Source organism: Puma concolor, chromosome B4 (assembly GCF_028749965.1).
Source record: "Puma concolor isolate L17-30 chromosome B4, mPumCon1.1.hap2, whole genome shotgun sequence".
Taxonomy (NCBI): Eukaryota; Metazoa; Chordata; class Mammalia; order Carnivora; family Felidae; genus Puma; species Puma concolor.
In genome coordinates, this window is record NC_141673.1 from 113,677,111 (window position 1) to 113,696,418 (window position 19,308).

The 19,308-nt window shown below is 36.5% G+C and overlaps 1 protein-coding gene across 4 annotated transcripts in view; it reads right to left on the reverse strand.

Annotated features, from left to right (window-relative positions):
• The window catches only part of LOC112867942 (coiled-coil domain-containing protein 7), a 149,122-nt gene that overhangs the window by 4,551 nt on the left and 125,263 nt on the right, over positions 1 to 19,308 (reverse strand). For 3 of the 4 annotated variants that reach the window (XM_086714614.1, XM_086714616.1, XM_086714615.1), the window contains 2 exons: positions 17,482 to 17,547; positions 1,306 to 1,524 (listed from right to left, as the gene is read on the reverse strand). In XM_086714614.1, the coding sequence (XP_086570740.1) occupies positions 1,306 to 1,524; positions 17,482 to 17,547 (285 nt within the window). The remainder of the gene's footprint in view (positions 1 to 1,305; positions 1,525 to 17,481; positions 17,548 to 19,308) is intronic. The other variant, XM_086714617.1, reaches the window with a different exon arrangement.

Sequence of the window (19,308 nt, forward strand, 5' to 3'; positions counted from 1 at the left end):
CTGATACATAGAAATGATAATAGGTCTTACCCTAACCTCTGCTTTAAAAAAGACTACTACTGGGGCGCCTGGGTGGCGCAGTCGGTTAAGCGTCCGACTTCAGCCAGGTCAAGATCTCACGGTCCGTGAGTTCGAGCCCCGCGTCAGGCTCTGGGCTGATGGCTCGGAGCCTGGAGCCTGTTTCCGATTCTGTGTCTCCCTCTCTCTCTGCCCCTCCCCCGTTCATGCTCTGTCTCTGTCTGTCCCATAAATAAATAAAAACGTTGAAAAAAAAATTAAAAAAAAAAAGACTACTACTACAATAAGCAGCTTTAAAAATAGTTATGAAAACAAAGAGGAACTACTTCTGACATATATCATTAAGATGTAAATATGACAGGCCTTTTATGTATGTAATCTAATGTTCAGTAGTAGGAGTTCTAAATATTTTTCTTTCACTCCTTTTAGATTTTAAGTTTCTGTCACTAGTGGCACAGAGTGATAGGCTGGGAGATTCTGGCACACATACACATAAACTCTCATTTTGAAAACAACAAGGAAGAACACTAAAGAATATGAAATACTATTAAAGAAATGAGAGACCTGACAATAGCTATACTGCCACAACAAGGACAAGCAAAATTGTCTTCTCTACAACTTTGCTTTCTTTTCTTGAACTCTTCCCATTATTTACCAATAAAGTTGCTTCTGTGTAGACTGTTTTACTCTTCTAAGGCATGAATCTATTCTGAATCTATTATATTGATAAATCTATTGATCTACTATGAATCCACTACACAGCAGAAGCAAAAATAAATTCTTCTTCAAGAGTTTTTTCTCCACAGATAATAGCTGTACTTGCAGTGAGCAAAGCATAACACATCTACTTAACAAATCATTATGTTGTATACATGAAACTAATACATTGTGTGTCAACTGTACTTCAGTAAAAAGATAAATGTGAAGAGAGCTTTTCCCCATAGTTTTGCATTTATATTTAATTTTATTAACTTATAGCAAATTCTCTTTAGTCTATGAACTCCTATTTTTTTCTGGCTCTCAAATCACAGGTGTTTATTAAATGATCATTCAAAACTAATACATATCTAATTTATAAATTTGTATTCGAGATAATGAATTGTGATAACCAAATGTAAAAGGCAAAAAGTCCAAGCCAAAACAAACAAACAAAAAAACAGGGCACAGGATTTTTGTAAAAAACATATACAAATGGAGTAAACAAAAATATAAAAGACAAACTTCTTACAGCACATATTACCATTTTTCTTTCTTGTACTGTTTCCTCTATTTTGGTAAATTCCTTACCTGTGAATGTTCTTGGATTTTTGCATTTGTCTTTTGTCTACCTGAAGCTGTAACTAATGCTTCCCTTGTCTCTTTTTCCAATGGTATATGTTTTGAATCTTCAACTTTTATTTTGCTAATACCCATTTCTATTGTTGTCTCCGTCTTCTCTTCACTATTAAGTAATTCTTTCTCTTGATTTAGGAAATAGTCAAGTTGATGCTTAGCGCTTTCAGCTTCCTGTTTGTAAAAAAGTAACCATTTATCAAGCATTTATTTGTGACATTTTTCTGACAATATTACAACTTTCAATAATCTCACTATATTCACGTCCACATTATTTTTCAACTTTATTTGTACTAAGCTGGAGGAAGCTAAATTAAACCATGGCTATAATCCACAGTTTAATCCATAATTAAAATTAAAAACTGTGAAAACATCTTCCACTTTGAGGACTATTATTTTTTTTAAATACCTATTATTTTTTTAAAGCTCTAATTATTACAGAGGCATAATAAAGAATAAAAGGTATATATTATAAAATGTGATAGACTGTAACCAGGATAATTAATACCTATAATATCAAATAAAAGAAAATGTGGAAAATAATTTTTTCTAGAATATAATTTTTCTTTAAAAATGCCACTTTTAATAATTTTTTAGTTACTTAGATCAACAAAAATAAAGTTCACAAATAATCTCACCATAAACAGAAAACTCACTGTTAACATTTGATATATCTTTTTCCATTGTTTCTAAATGTAACTAATACATATATGTATTTTTAAAATTTTTATCTATACTGGATTCTACTATACATATACAATATGTTTTCTATTAAATAATGTTATAGATATGTTTCAATGACAATAAATAAACATCTAAATTAGAATAGCTAATGAAAGTACATTTAATAGTATACTTTTATTTAGCAATATTTTTTATGAGTGGACACAGTGGTAAATTTTTGCTCACAAAATTTTTTATATTATACTTACTTAAACAAAATCACTTTACACTCTTTTCTTCTTTATGATAAATTTTTATAAGTGCAATGATTCAATGAAAGGCCTATGTCATCCTCAAACTTTTGCTGTGTATTTTTTTACAGAAAAGTATTAATTCATAATAATAGAGTAACATAAAAGATTACTCATTTCAACATACATCCACAAATACTAGACATTTCTGTTCCTAAGATTTTTACCGAAATGGTAGATAAAAAAATTCTACCCACTATTATTTTAATTTTCATTTATTTGATAACTAGTGAGGTTGAATATATTCATATGCATTTACTACCCTTTTGTGTTTCTAAATTACCACCTGCCTAATTGTGTCCTTTGTCTATGTAGGGGAAGGGCTACTCATAATTTTCATATATTTGTAAAAGATATTCATATAAAACATTTTCTAAAGAATTGCATTTCTCTTTATATCTCCTGATTTTTTACCATATAAAAGTTTTAAATTTATAGTAGCCAAATACACTAACATATTCCTTTGTTAGTAACATAATGCTTAGAAAACCTTGCTCTAGCCAAGACCATCTAACTGCTTCCCAGTATTCCTTCTAAGATCTTCATACATCATTTATTAATTTTGATTCTTAAATCAATCTACAATTTATTTTGGTGTATCTCATGATACATGAGAATTATTTTTTCATAGTGGTTTACTTTTTGTGACTATTTTACCTTTCTATGAAAAATTTTCTTTTTATTTTTTTAATATGAAATTTATTGTCAAATTGGTTTCCATAAATACCCAGTGCTCATCTCAACAGGTGCCCTCCTCAATGCCCATCACCGACCCTCTGCCACTTCCACCTCCCATCAACCCTCAGTTTGTTCTCAGTTTTTAACAGTCTCTTATGCTTTGGCTCTCTCCCTAACATTTTTTTCCTTCCCCTCCCCCATGGTCTTCTGTTAAGTTTCTCAGGATCCACATAAGAGTGAAAACATATGGTATCTGTCTTTCTCTGTATGACTTATTTCACTTAGCATCACACTCTCCAGTTCCATCCACGTTGCTACAAAAGGCCAGATTTCATTCTTTCTCATTGCCACGTAGTACTCCATTGTGTATATAAACCAAAATTTCTTTATCCATTCATCAGTTGATGGACATTTAGGCTCTTTCCATAATTTGGCTATTGTTGAAAGTGCTGCTAAAAACATTGGGGTATATATGCCCCTATACATCAGCAGTCCTGTATCCCTTGGGTAAATTCCTAGCAGTGCTATTGCTGGGTCATAGGGTAGGTCTATTTTTAACTTTTTGAGGAATCTCCACACTGTTTTCCAGAGCGGCTGCACCAATTTGCATTCCCACCAACAGTGCAAGAGGGTTCCCATTTCTCCACATCCTCTCCAGTATCTACGGTCTCCTGATTTGTTCACTTTAGTCACTCTGACTGGTGGGAGGTGGTATCCCAGTGTGGTTTTGATTTGTATTTCCCTGATAAGGAGTGACGTTGAACATCTTTTCATGTGCCTGTTGACCATCTGGATGTCTTCTTTAGAGAAGTGTCTATTCATGTCTTCTGCCCATTTCTTCACTGGATTATTTGTTTTTCAGGTGTGGAGTTTGGTGACTTCTTTATAGATTTTGGATACTAGCCTTTTGTCTGATATGTCATTTGCAAATATCTTTTCCCATTCCGTTGGTTGCCTATTAGTTTTGTTGATTGTTTCCTTTGCAGTGCAGAAGCTTTTTATCTTCATGAGGTCCCAATAGTTCATTTTTGCTTTTAATTCCTTTGCCTTTGGGGATGTGTCAAGTAGGGAATTGCTACAGCTGAGGTCAGAGAGGTTTTCTTTCCTGCTTTCTCCTCTAGGGTATTGATGGTTTCCTGTCTCACACTCAGGTCCTTTATCCATTTTGAGTTTGTTTTTGTGAATGGTGTAAGAAAGTGGTCTAATTTCATTATTCTGCATGTTGCTGTCCAGTTCTCCCAGCAACATTTGTTAAAGATTGTCTTTTTTCCATTGGATATTCTTTCCTGCTTTGTCAAAGATTAGTTGGCCATAATTTTGTGGGTCTTATTCTGGAGTCTCTATTCTATTCCATTGGTCTATGTGTCTGTTTTTGTGCCTATGCCATGCTGTCTTGATGCTTACAGCTTTGTACTAGAGGCTAAAGTCTGGGATTGTGATGTTTCTCGCTTTGGTCTTCTTCAATATTACTTTGGCTATTCAGGGTCTTTTGTGGTTCCATAAATTTTAGGATTGCTTGTTCTAGCTTCAAGAAGAATGCTGGTGCAATTTTGATTGGGATTGCATTGAATGTGTAGATTGCTTTGGGTAGTATTGATATTTTAACAATATTTATTCTTCCAACCCATGAGCACGGAATGTTTTTCCATTTCTTTGTATCTTCTTCAATTTCCTTCATAAGCTTTCTATAGTTTTCAGCATGCAGATCATTTACATCTTTGGTTAGGTTTATTCCTAGGTATTTTATGATTCTTGGTGCAATTATGAACGGGATCGGTTTATTTGTCTTTCTGTTGCTTCATTATTAGTGTATAAGAATGTAACTGATTTCTGTACATTGATTTTGTATCCTGCAACTTTGCTGAATTCATGTATCAGTTCTAGCAGACTGTCAGGTTTTCCATGTATAATATCATGTCATCTGCAAAAAGTGAAAGCTTAACTTCATATTTGCCAATTTTGATGCCTTTGATTTCCTTTTGTTGTCTGATTGCTGATGCTAGGACTTCCAACACTATATTAAACAACAGTGGTGAGAGTGGATATCCCTGTAGTATTCCTGATCAGGGGGAAAGCTCTCAGTTTTTCCCCATTGAGGATGATATTAGCTGTGGGATTTTCATAAATAGCTTATAATGTTTAAGTATGTTCCTTCTATCCCGACTTTCTCAAGGGTTTTTTATTAACAAAGAATCCTGAATTTTGTCAAATGGTTTTCCTGCATTGATTGACAGGATCATATGGTTTCTTTTCTTTTCTTTTCTTTTCTTTTTTTTCTTTTCTTTTCTTTTCTTTTCTTTTCTTTTCTTTTCTTTTCTTTTCTTTTCTTTTCTTTTCTTTTCTTTTCTTTTCTTTTCTTTTCTTTTCTTTTCTTTTCTTTTCTTTTCTTTTCTTTTCAATGTGATGTATCACATTGATTGATTTGCAAATGTTGAACCAGTCCTGCAGCTCAGGAATAAATCCTACTTGATCATGGTGAATAATTCTTTTTATATGCTGTTGTATACGATTTGCTAGTATCTTGTTGAGAATTTTTGCTTCCATATTCATCAGAGATATTGGCCTGTAGTTCTCTTTTTTTGCCGGGTCTCTGTCTGGTTTAAGAATCAAAGTAATACTGGCTTCATACAATGAGTCTGGAAGTTTTCCTTCCCTTTATATTTTTTGGAACAGCTTGGGAAGGATAGGTATTATCTCTGCTTTAAATGTGTGGTAGAATTCCCCAGGGAAGCCATCTGGTCCTGGACTCCTATTTTTTGGGAGATTTTTGATAACTGATTGAATTTCTTCGCTGGCTATGGGTCTGTTCAAGTTTTCTATTTCTTCCTGTTTGAGTTTTGGAAGTGTATGGGTGCATAGGAATTTCTCCATTTCTTCCAGGTTGTCCAGGTTATTGGCATATAATTTTTCATAGTATTCCCTGATAATTGCTTGTATTTCTGAGGGATTGGTTGTAATAATTCCATTTTCATTTGCGATTTTATCTATTTGGGTCCTCTCTCTTTTCTTTTTGAGAAGTCTGGCTAGACTTCAACTTTGTTTATTTTTTCAAAAAACCAACTCTTGGTTTCAATAATCTGCTCTACTGTTTTTTTAGATTCTATATTATTTATTTCTGCCCTGATCTTTATTATTTCTCTTCTTCTTCTGGGTTTGGGGTTTCTTTGCTGTTATGCTTCTATATCCTTTAGGTGTTCTGTTAGATTTTGTATTTGGGATTTTTCTTGTTTCTTGAGATAGGCCTGGATTGCAATGTATTTTCCTGTCAGGACTGCCTTTGCTGCATCCCAAAGCATTTGGATTGTTGTATTTTCATTTTCGTTTGTTTCCATATATTTTTTAATTTCTTCTCTAATTGCCTGGTTGACCCATTCATTCTTTAATAGGGTGTTCTTTAACCTCCATGCTTTTGGAGGTTTTCCAGACTTTTTCCTGTGGTTGATTTCAAGCTTCATAGCATTGTGGTCTGAAGTGTGCATGGTATGATCTCAATTCTTGTATACTTATGAAGGGCTGTTTTGTGACCCAGTATGTGATCTATCTTGGAGAATGTTCCATGTGCACTCAAGAAGAAAGTATATTCTGTTGCTTTGGGATGCAGAGTTCTAAATATATTCTGTCAAGTCCATCTGATCCAGTGTATCATTCAGGACCCATGTTTCTTTATTGATCCTGTGTCCAGATGATCTACCCATTGTTGTAAGTGTGGTATTAAAGTCCCCTGCAATTACCACATTCTTATCAATAAGGTTGCTTATGTTTCTGATTGTTTTATATATTTGGGGGCTCCCGTATTCGGTGCATAGACATTGATAATTGTTAGCTCTTCCTAATGGATAGTCCCTGTAATTATTATATAATACCTTTCCTCATCTCTTGTTACAACCTTTAATTTAAAGTCTAGTTGGTCTGATATAAGTATGGCTACTCCAGCTTTCTTTTGACTTCCAGTAGCATGATAGATAGTTCTCCATCCCCTCACTTTCAATCTGAAGGTGTCCTCAGGTCTGAAATGAGTCTCTTGTAGATAGCAAATAGATGAGTCTTGTTTTTTATCCATTCTGATACCCTATGTCTTTTGATTGGAGCATTTAGTCCATTTACATTCAGTGGTATTATCGAACGATATGGGTTTAGGGTTTCTGTGTTATCTGTAGGTTTCATGCTTGTAGTGATGTCTCTGGTACTTTGTGGTCCTTGCAACATTCCACTCAGAGTCCCCCTTAGGACCTCTCGTAGGGCTGGTTTAGTGGTGATGAATTCCTTCAGTTTTTGTTTGTTTGAAGACCTTTATCTCTCCTTCTATTCTGAATGACAGACTTCCTGGATAAAGGATTCTCAGCTGCATATTTTTTCTGTTCATCACATTGAAGATAATCTGCCATTCCTTTCTGACCTGTCAAGTTTCAGTAGATCGGTCTGCCACTACTCTTATGTGTCTACCTTTGTAAGTTAGAGCCTGTTTATCCCTAGCTTCTTTCAGAATTTTCTCTTTATTCTTGTATTTTGCCAGTTTCACTATGATATGTCGTGCAGAAGATCGATTCAAGTTATGTCTGAAGGGAGTTCTCTGTGCCTCTAGGATTTCTTAAATTTTTTTTTTTCAACATTTATTTATTTTTGGGACAGAGAGAGACAGAGCATGAACAGGGGAGGGGCAGAGAGAGAGAGGGAGACACAGAATCGGAAACAGGCTCCAGGCTCTGAGCCATCAGCCCAGAGCCTGATGCGGGGCTCGAACTCACGGACCGCGAGATCGTGACCTGGCTGAAGTCGGACGCTTAACCGACTGCGCCACCCAGGCGCCCTGCCTCTAGGATTTCAATGCCTTTTTCCTTCCCCAGATCAAGGAAGTTCTCAGCTATGATTTATTCAAGTATACCTTCAGCCCCTTTCTCTCTCTCTTCTTCTTCTTCTGGAATTCCTATGACATGGATATTTTCCTGTTTGATTGCATCACTTAGTTCTCTAATTCTCCCCTCATACTCTTGGATTTATTTCTTTCTCAGCTTCCTCTTTTTCCATAATTTTATCTTCTAATTCACCTATTCTCTCCTCTGCCTCTTCAACCCGTGCTATGGCCACCTCCATTTTATTTTGCACCTCATTTATAGCATTTTTTAGCTCCTCATGACTATTTCTTAGTCCCTTGATCTCTGTAACAATAGATTCTCTGCTGACCTCTATGCTTTTTTCAAACCCAGCGATGAATTTTATGAATATTGTTCTAAATTCTTGTTCCATTATACTGCTTAAATTGTTTTTGATCAATTCGTTAGCTGTCACTACTTCTTGGAGTTTCTTTTGAGGAGAATTCTTCCGTTTCATCATTTTGTGTAGTCCCTGGGGTGGCTCCAAACTGCAGGGCACTTCCCCTGTGCTGCCCGGAGTAACTCGTGTTGGTGGGCAGGGCTGCAGTCAGACCCGTTGTCTGCCCCTAGCTCACTGGTGGGGCCACAGTCAGACTGGTGTGTACCTTATCTTCCTTTCTCCCAGGAACAGGACTCACTGTGGAGTGGTGTGGCCCCTGTCTGGGCTACTTGTACACTGCCAGGCTTGTGGTGCTGCTTTGATGGGATCTGGTGGATTAACCAAGGTGGATCTATAAGATGCACAGGGGCAGGAAGGGCAGGCTTAGCTCTCTTTGTGGTCTGTGGTCCCCTGTGGGAGGGGCCCTGCAGCACCGGGAGGGAGGCAGACTGTTGGAGGGATGGATCCCCCAGAAGCACAGTGTTGAGCATTTGCATGGTGCCAGCAAGTTTCGGTGATGGGAACTGGTTCCCTTTGGAAATTCAGCTGGGGAATGGGAGAGGGAAATGGCACTTTCCAGCACCTTGGCTTCCCCGCCAAGCTGAGCTCTGTCTTCTGGGATACCTATCTGGTGTCCTCTTGCCATCCCCGCTCTCTGAGAGCAGAGCTGCTGACTTTTAATATTCCAGACGTTAAGTCCGGCTGGCTGTCAGAACTCACAGAGTCAGGCCCCTCTGCCTTTGCAAGCCAGACTTTGGGGGGCTCTGCCTTTCCAGGTGGGCTGCCCCTCCACCACCCCGGCTCCCTCCCACCAGTCTGTGTAGCACACACCGCCTCTCCACCCTTCCTTCCCTCTTCCATGTTCCTCTTGTCTATGCTTGGCTCTGCAGAGTCCGTTCTGCTAGTCTTCTGGCAGTTTTCTGGGTTATTTAAGCAGATGTGGGTGGAATCTAAGCAATGAGCAGGATGAGGTGAGACCAGCGTCTTCCTACACCACCATCTTCCCCTCTGAGTCTCAAGTCAGAGCTATAAAAAAATTTTTTCAAGGGCACCTGGTGGCTCAGTCAGTTGAGTCTGTGACTTGACTTAAACTCGGGTCATGATCCTGGGGTCATGGGATCCAGCCCTGCATTGGACTCCCCACTAAGCATGTAGCCTGCTTGGGATTCTGTCTGTCTGTCTCTCTCTCCCTCTGCCCCTCTGCCTCTCTCTCTAACTTAGAAAAACTTTAACTAAAATTATAAAATAATAAATTATTACATTCATTTGAATCTGTTTCTGGATTTTTCATTCAGTACCAAATCCAGTACCACATTGACTTAGTTATAGTGTTACATTACATATTGATTTTTGAATAACTAAATTCTTATTATTCTTTTGTATAATCACCAGTTTCATTTCTCAATATATCCTATAATAATTCTGTTAAGCTCAAAAATAATTCCACTTATACCTAGAAATAAATTGCTTTAAATATATATATCACTTTGGAAAAAATGGAACATTGAAATATTTATAATATTGAACCTTCGAAACCAAATATAAATTTCTATTTCTTCACTGTTCATCTATATCTCTCAGTAAAGTATATTTTTCTTCATATAAAACTGTATTTTTGTTAAATATGCTACTGTAATATTATAAATAGAATTATCTCTATTATAGTCTCTAAATGGTTGTTTTGGATAAAAATAAAAATCTATTTTTTTTCTTTTGCTTTCTTTAGATTTTAATTCCAGTGTAGTTAATGTACAGTATTATAATAGTTTCAGGCATATAAAATGGTGATTCAGCAGTTCCACGTATAACTCAGTGCTCATCCAGATTAGTGTACTCTTGATCCCCTCCAATATTTCACCCATCCTTCCACCTACCTCCTTCTGGTAACCATCCGTTTGTTCTCTATAGTTAAGAGCCTGTTTTTTGGTTTGTCTCCCTCTTTTTTTTTTTCTTTGTTTTGTCTCTTAAATTCCACATATAAGTGAAATCATATGGTAACTGTCTTTCTCTTATTTTACTTAGCATCATACTTTAGCTCTATCCATGCTGTTGCAAATGACAAGATTTCATTCTTTTTTATGGTTGAGTAATATTGCATTATATATACACACGTATGTGTGTTATATTTAACATCTTTATCCATTAATCTATCAATAGACATTTGAGGTGCTTTCATAGTTTGGCTATTGTAAATAATGCTGCAGTAAACATAGAGATGCATATATGCCTTTGAATTGTTTTTCTTTTAATTTAGTGTTTTGTATTCTTTGGGTAAAATACCCAGTGTACTAGATCATAAAGTAGTTCTATTTTTAATATTTTGAGGAACCACCATACTGTCTTCCACAGTGGCTGCACCAGTTTGTATTCCCAGCTACAGTGTCCTAGGGTTCCTTTTTCTACACATCTTCACTGACACTTGATGTGTCTTGAGGATTTGATTTTAACCAATCTGACAGGGATGAGGTAATATCTCACTGTGGTTTTGATTTGCACTTCCCTGATGATGAGTGATGTTGAGTATATTTTCATGCATCTGTTAGCAATCTAGAAGTCTTATTTTGAGAAATGTCTGTTCATATATTCTGCCCATTTTTTAATTGGATAATGTGTTTTTTGAGTGCTGAGTTGTGTCAGTTCTTTATATATCTTTCATACTAACCCTTTATCAGATATGTCATTTGCAAATATCTTCTCCCATTCATAGGCAGCCTCTTAGTTTTGTTGTTTCTTCAATGTGTAAATGCTTCTTATTCTGATGTAGTCCCAATAGACTATTTTTGCTTTTGTTTCCCTTGCCACAGGAGACCTATCTAGAAACATGTTGCCATGGCAGATGTCAGAGAAATTATTGCCTTTGCACTCTCTTCTAGGATTTTTATGATGTCAGGTCTCACATTTAAATCTTTAATCCATTTTGAACTTACTTTTGTGTATGCTATGAGAAAATAGTTCAGTTTCATTTTTTTGCACGCAGCTGTCCAGTTTTCTCAGCACTATTTGTTGAAGAAACTTTTCCCCATTGCATATTCTCTCCTCCTTTTTCAAAGTTTAATTGACAATATAATTGTGGGTTTACTTCTGGGTTTTGTATTCTGTGCCATTGATCTAGGTGTCTATTTTTGTGCCAATACCATACTGTTTTTATTACTACAACTCTAAAATATAACTTGAAGTCGGGAACTGTGATACCTCCAGTTTTGTTTTTCTCTTCAAGATTTCTTTGGCTATTCAGGGTCTATTATGGTTCCCTACAAATATGTTTGCTGTACCTGTGAAAATGCTATCGGTATTTTGATAGAGATTGCATTAAATCTGTAGATTGCTTTGGGTAGTACAGAAATTTTAAAAATATTTGTTCTTCCAATACATGAGCACGGAATGTCTTTCCATGTCTTTGTGTCATCATCAATTTCTTTCATCAATGTTTTATACTTTTCACTGTACAACTGTTTCCCTTCTTCGGTTAGGTTTATTCCTAGGTATTTTATTATTTTTGGCACAATTCTAAATGGGATTATTTTCTTAATAGTTTTTTCTGCTGCTTCATTATTGGTGTATAGAAATGCAACAGATTTTTGTACATCAATTTTGTATACTGTGACTTTATTGAATTCATTTATCAGTTCTAGCAGGGTTTTTTTTTTTTTTTTTTGGTGGAATCTTCCATGTTTTCAGTATCATGTCATCTGTAAACAGTGAAAGTTTTACTTTTTCCTTGAAATTTTGGATGCCTTTTATTTCTTTTTGTCCTCTGATTGCTGTGGCTAGGACTTCCACTACTATGTTGAATAAAAGTGGTGAGAGTGGACATCCTTGTCTTGTCCTGACCATAGAGGAAAAGCTCTCAGTTTTTCCCTATTTAGGATATAAAGTGTGGGTTTTTCATATAAAACTTGGTTCCTTGTTGATTTTCTGTTTATATGATCTATTCATTGATGTAAGTAGGGTGTTAAAGTTCCCTACTATTATTGTATTACTATCAACTAGTTCCTTTATGTTTGTTATTTTATGTATTTAGGTACTCCCATGCCAGGTGCATAAATACTTAAAATTGTTGTATCTTCTTGTTGGATTTCCCTCTTTATTATTATATAGTGTCTTTCTTTGTCTCTTAATACAGTCTTTGTTTTAAGGTCTATTTTGTCTGATATAAGTATTGCTCCTCTGGCTTTTTTTTTTTTTTTTTTGACATACATTTGCATGATAAATATTTCTCCATCCACTTATTTTCAAACTGCAGGTGTCTTTAGGTCTAAATGGGTCTCTGGTAGGCAGCATATAGATGCATCTTGTTTTTATACCCATTCTAACATCCTATATCTTTGATTGGAGTGCTTAATCCATTTACATTCAAATTAGTCCATTTACATTCAAAGTAATTATTGATGGCTATGTATTTATGCAATTTTATTACTTATTTTGTAGTTGTTTCTGAAGACTTTTCTCTGATTCTTTCTTGTCTTTCTTTCATGGTTTCCTGATTTTCTTTAGTGGTATATTTGGATTTCTTTTCTTTATTCTTTGCATGTTTATTAGTGTTTTTTGATATGTGGTAACCTTTAGGTTTGTATATAACCTCTCCTGCAAATAGCAGTCTATATTAAGTTGATGTTTAATTTCAAACCCATTCTTTTCTCCTTTCCTCCCCACATTTCAGGTATATGTGTTATATTTTAGATTCTTTTTCTGTGAATTACTTGACTGATTTCTTATAGAAATATTCATTTTTACTCTTTTTTATGTTTTCTGTCTTTATACTATCACTTGTGGTCCCTCCTTTCCACTCAACAACTCCCCTTTAATACTTCTTGCAGAGCTGGTTTAGTGGTCACACACTCCTTTAGTTTTTACTTGCCTGGAAAACTCTATTTCTCCTTCTATTCTGAATTATAGCCTTGCTAGATAGAGTATTCTTGGCTGCATATTTTACCCTTCAGCACTTTGAATATATCATGCCACTCCCTTCTGGTCTGCCAAGTTTCTGTTGAAAAATCTATTAGCCTAGTTGGTTTTCCTTTGTTGGTTAATGACTTCTTTCTTATCACTACTTTTAAGATATTTTTCTTTATCACTATATTTTGCAAATTTAATTACAATATGTCTTGGGGTAAGCCTGCTTTTGTTGATTCTGATGGGAGTTCCCTATGCCTCCTGGATCTGGATGTCTGTTTCCTTCCCTAGATTAGGGAAGATTTAGCAATGCCCCCCTTCCTCTCTCTTCTTCTGGGACTCCTATAATATGAATATTATTACCTTTGATGGAGTCAGTAAGTTCCCTAAGTCTATTATCACTTTGTATAATTCTTTCACTCTTTTGTTCAGCTTCATAGCTTTCTATTATTTTGTCTTCTAGGTCATTAATTCATTCTTCTGCTTCTTTCAGCCTGCTGTTCATTGCATCAAGTATCTTTCTAATCTCACTTATTGTACTTTTCACCTCTGATTGATACTTCAACTGTCTTATTTCTGTGGTAAGGATCTCACTGATTGATGTCTTCCATTCTTTTCTCAAGCCCAGTGAGTATCTTTATCATTGTTGCTTTAAATTCTCCATCAGGCATGTTACTTATATCTGTTTCACTTAGATCTCTAACCATGGACTTATCTTCTTTTGTTTGGGATAAATTCCTCCATCTCTGCATTTGGTCTAAGTCTCTACCTTCTTCTGTGTGCTAGAAAAGCCACTTATGTCTCCAGCTCTTGAAAGTATTGGCTTTATGAAGAAGAGGTCATGTAGTGTCCAGGGCCTCATGCTTCAGGGAGGGTCTCTGGTGTGTGCTGCACGCACTCTGCTGTTCTGTTCTGGCTGCTCTATCCTTCAGGCAAGTCATCTACAGAGGCTCTCCTTGCTTGCTACAGGCAGTGTTTGATCCTTGACCTGAATGTGGTGAGTTTTAATTAAGTGTGCTCTGGTTTCCTTGTGAAATGAGAACTGTCTCCACCTCACTGGAACTGAGAAACCTGTTTGGTTGAGAGACGTGATGTGGGCAGGAATTTGTGCTGGTCTTCTGGGAGAGGGGCCAACTGTAATGGGACTGAGGTAAGTGTGACTGGGAAGGGCAGTTGCACTGGAATACAGGGGAATGGGGCTTAAGGTAAGCAAATTTAGATTTCTAGTGTCCACACTGCACTACTTCCCATGGGTAGCTCTGTGTTTATGCTAAGGGGTAGGTCAGAGAAATGATGGCTAGCTCCTTTGTCCCACAGAGAGGTGTCTCTATGAATGCTTCCTCTCATTATTGCTCTAAGAAGAGCAATAATCTTCCCACTGTGTACCCCAGGTGCTCTTTAGATCACTGGTTCCACACTGTATGTCTCCAATTTGTTTGTCTGCCTTCTCTCCAGGAACAGTACACTGCCCTCTGGGCTCTATCCCAGCTAAGCCTGCTAACTTTTAAAACTCCAGGCTTTAAGCTCTGCTCATTGTAAGAATTCATTAAATTCAGCCCCTCTTGTTTTCCAAGCCACTGGGCTTTGGGGAGACATTCTTCTGTGCATTTCCTTGCATATCCTTCTCTCCCTCACCCTTCTTCATGACCACAGCTACTTCCCTTCTACTACAGTCAGGATCTGTTTCTCCCCTAAACCACATTTTTGCACTTTCTATTATCTTTGATGTAGCTTCTATCTTTAGTTGTGGAGTTTGTTCTGTCAGTTTTCAGGTCAATTTCTGGGGCATTTAAGAGTGATTCCATAGTTATCTAGCTACATTTTTGAGACAAAGTGAGTCTAGGGTCCTCCTGTTCTGCCACGATCTCCCTGTCTCCTCTCTTGCTGCTTTAAAAAAATGTTTCTGTATCACTACTTTTTGCCATTTTGATTACCATGTGTTCAATCCAGATCCAGGAGAATCTAGATATCTATTTCCTTCCTCAGATTAGGGAAGTTTTCAGCTATTATTTTTTCAAATAAATTTTCTGCCCCCTTTTGTCTCTCCTTCTTCTTGGATCCCATACTGAAAATATTATGCTTGATCAAGTCACTGAATTCCTTAACTCTATTCTCATTTTGCATAATTTCTTTTTCTCTTAACTTGCTCAGCTTGATTGCTTTCCATTACTCCATGACTCTTCCAGGTCATTAATTTGTTCCTCTGCTTCCTCTAGTCTGCTATTTTGTCCATCATGAGGTTTTTTTCTTTTTTTTTTTTTGTAATGTTTATTTATTTTTGAGAGAGAGAGAGAAGGAGGGAGGGAGCAAGGGAAGGACAGAGAGAAGGGGAGACACAGAATCCAAAGCAGGCGCCAGGCTCTGAGCTATCCGCACAGAGCCCAACATGAGGCTCAAATCCACAAACCATGAGATCATGACCTGGGCCAAAGTCAGCCACTTAACTGACTGAGCCACTCAGGCACCCCGCCATGTGTATTTTTAATTTCAATTAGCATGCTCTTGGGTCTCTGCTTGGTTCTTTTTTATCTCTTTCTTAAGAGTCTCACTCATGTCTTCTACTCTTTTCTCAAGTCGAATGAGTATCATTATAATCATTACTTTAAGTTCTCTATCAGGCATAACACTTATATCTGTCTCACTTAGGTCTCCTGCTATGATTTTTGTCCTATTCTTTCATTTGGGATATATTCCTCTGTCTCCTCATTTCACCTAACTCTGTGTGTCTGCTTCTGTATTTTAGGAAAGTCAGCTACATCTCCTGCTCTGAAAAGTGGCCTTATGAAGAAGAGGTCCTGTAGTGCCCCAATGTAGTGTCCCCTGTCCCAAGAAACTGGTTCTCAGGGGGTATCTCCTATGTGTGTTGTATATACCTTCCTGTTGTGTCCTAGCCACTTTTTCCTTCACTCCAGTTATCTGCAGAGGTTCCCTTTGCCTGCTGTTGGCAGTGTTTGGTCCCTGGCCATGGAGGAGCACATTTTACAAGATGCACAGCAGTCTGCTTGTGAAATAAGACCTGCCAGCATTGCCAGGACCAGTGCTGTATGGGTGGGGTGCACAATTTTAACAAGGTTACACCTTGGGCTTCCACAGACCTGCCACCACTGCCAGGACCAATGCCCCACAAAACAAGCAGGCCAAGAGACAAGGTGTTGGTGATGGTTGCATGAGTCTTCTGGGGAAAGGGACCCACAGCACCAGGACTGAGGTAAATGTGATGACGAAGGTTGAGTCTGGTGAAGGGTGAGGGGTTGAGGCTTGGTGTAAGCAAGTTAGATAGTGAATGTTGGCACCATACTGGTTCCAGCAGGTGGCTCTGTGTTTATGCTGGAGGGTAAATAACTCTCCTTCCCATGTACTCCAGGCATTTTTCAAACTGTGCTCTTTCTACAGGTTATTTGTTGTGCTGTCTCTTTAAGGGCAGGACTCAGCTTCCTAATGCCCTCTGGGTTCTCCCAGAGCCAGCCCGCTAATTTTTAAATTTCTAGGCCATAAGTCCTGCTACTTGTAAGAACTCATGAAATTTGGAGCCTCTTGTTTTCAAAACCAAATGTTATAAAAATTCATCTTTCCCATGTGGACTCCCCAGTGTGACAATCTGTTTCTCTTCCTTCTCTTCATCCATTGCATCCCTCCCTTCTGGGGACATGTCCTCACTCTTACCCTCTTCGATGTGGCCTCTGTTCTACCTTTACTCATGGAGTTTGTTCTGCCAGGCTTCACATTGTTTTCTGGATTATTTATGCTGATATAAGTGTTATCTAGCTGTATCTGGAGTGAAGTATGCTTACAGTCCTCCTATTCCACCATTTTCCCAGCCTTCTTCTATTGCTTTTTTATATCTATTTTGCCCTCAGCCAGCTTTTTGAATTATATCATTAATAAATTTGTGTATTATCTTGCATTTTTCCAAAGGAAAATTAATATACAAATAATTATACTTTTGTCTATCCACTTATGAAAATGTTTGTAGCTTTTTCCTTTCTTTGATCGTTTAACACAAATTTCAAAGAGTGGTAAAAAACCAGCATCCTAGTTTAATTGAGTTTAGTTGGAATGCCTGCAGGATTTCACATATAACAGTGTCTCAGCTTGAAATAGATTTATTTGATTAAGCAAGTTTACTTTTCTTTCTATCTAGTTTACCATTTTTAATAAGAATGAGTATTAAATTTTATTAATATATCCTAGTACATAAAATGAATATACTTTAACCTGGCAAAAAAGTACAACACATAAACCTATTCATTTTCAAGGTCAAAATCATTCATTTAGAAGTTGTTTACAGATATTTCCTTCATTTGTTAACAATTTTAAAAGAACCTATATCATTTACCTGTAAAGCCTGTTTCAATTGTTCCTGAAGGACTTTGTTCTCAACTTCCAGAGCAAATGCTACTTTCTGTGATATAATATAAAGGAAAAATATATTCATTTCAGTAGCTCTGTTTCTATAAATTAATTGTTACAATTATCATCTGTCTATAATCCACAGATAGCCAAGATGATGATTTGAGCATACACATTTATTCACATATTTCTGTGGCATAATGGTGTATAATTTCTGCAGCTGTAGCTTCCTATTGATTTTGTATAGGAAAAATGACCTTGAATCTGGTAAATTATAACTACAATAAGCTAAATATTTCATATCTCTGCTTCTCTAGACCTGATATATTTAAATATAAACATTCAAATTTTATGAAAAAAAGCAACTCTACTCTTAACAGAAAATAAACACAGTTCTGAGTTTGTGTGAATGAATGGACTCTGTTACACATGAAATGTATCAAGAATTCTCCATGAGATGGGAGACAGTTTGAGGAACCATATCTAAGATCCCCTGTTCTGCTTCTGGTACAGCAGAGAAAGTTGCTAGTGAACAGACCCTGCCACACATAAAAACTACAAACTCAAAACAAAAACAAATATGAACACTGAAGAGAAACCAAAAATAAGTAGATTCTTGAGAGAAGGTAACACTTGGAAGAAGAAAAGAGTCCTAGGTAAAATTCTTATTTCCTGGCTTGTAATCTGAAGTCAAGCGCTACATGAGCCAGACAGGGCACCTAATAGCTGATAGAAAACAATTTTTTAGACCTTATAAACCAAAGGAAGGAAATCACTGCAAAACTTAGGGCAAGTCATACAAAGAAGAGAGCTTGATTGAGATAAGGAGCCCCAAACTCTGTATAAACCCTGCCCAAATCTCACTCAAGCCCAAATCACATATGCATAGGGAAGACTCTAAGAAGCCTATCAAAAGCTAAAAGAACTGAATGCAATTTGAGCTCCTCCTAAACACAGAATTTTCGTTTTGCATCCAAAAACATTATTTATATATTAAAACAAGACAAAAGTAGGACTAACCGTACTAGAAGAATATAGTAGAATCCAGAGCTTAAAGATGATATTCCCAATATTCAATAATTTATAATTACTTGACATTTGAAGAAACAGCAAAATGAGACTTACTCAAAAGATAAAAATAATCTACAGAGAGTGATCCCAAGACAGATTCTACTTTAAAGTTAGTGTAGAAGAATTTTAAATCAACTATTATTACAAAACCCAAAATAAGAGAAAATATGTTCATAATGAATGAAATAATAAAAATCTTAGTAGATTAATACAAACTATAAAAATATCCAATGTAAATTAAAGTAGAGAAAAATACAGCAACTGAATTTTTTAAAAATGTAATTGATGAGCCTAGGTAGGAGCAAATAGGATAAGACAGTGAGGAAAGTCAGGCCATTTGAAGATACATCAGTAGAAAATACCTATCTAAAGACAAAGAGAACAAAGATTTTTAAAATGAAGAGGGACTGAGGAACATAAGGGATACTATCAAAAATATAACATGTAATTTTATTCCCATAAGGAAAAGAGAGAAAGTGATAGAAAAAGTAATGAAATAATACCTGAAATTTTCCCAAATTTTCATCAGAGTGAAATGCTGAAAACCAAGTAAAATGAGAAAAATCTTAAAAGTAGACAAAGACAATGCCAAATTACACACAGAGAAATGATTATTTGAATGACTGTCTCTCATCAGAAAAATATGATCTCCAAATGAAAACAGAAAACCATCTTTAAAATAGAGAACAAGGGGCGCCTGGGTGGCGCAGTCGGTTAAGCGTCCGACTTCAGCCAGGTCACG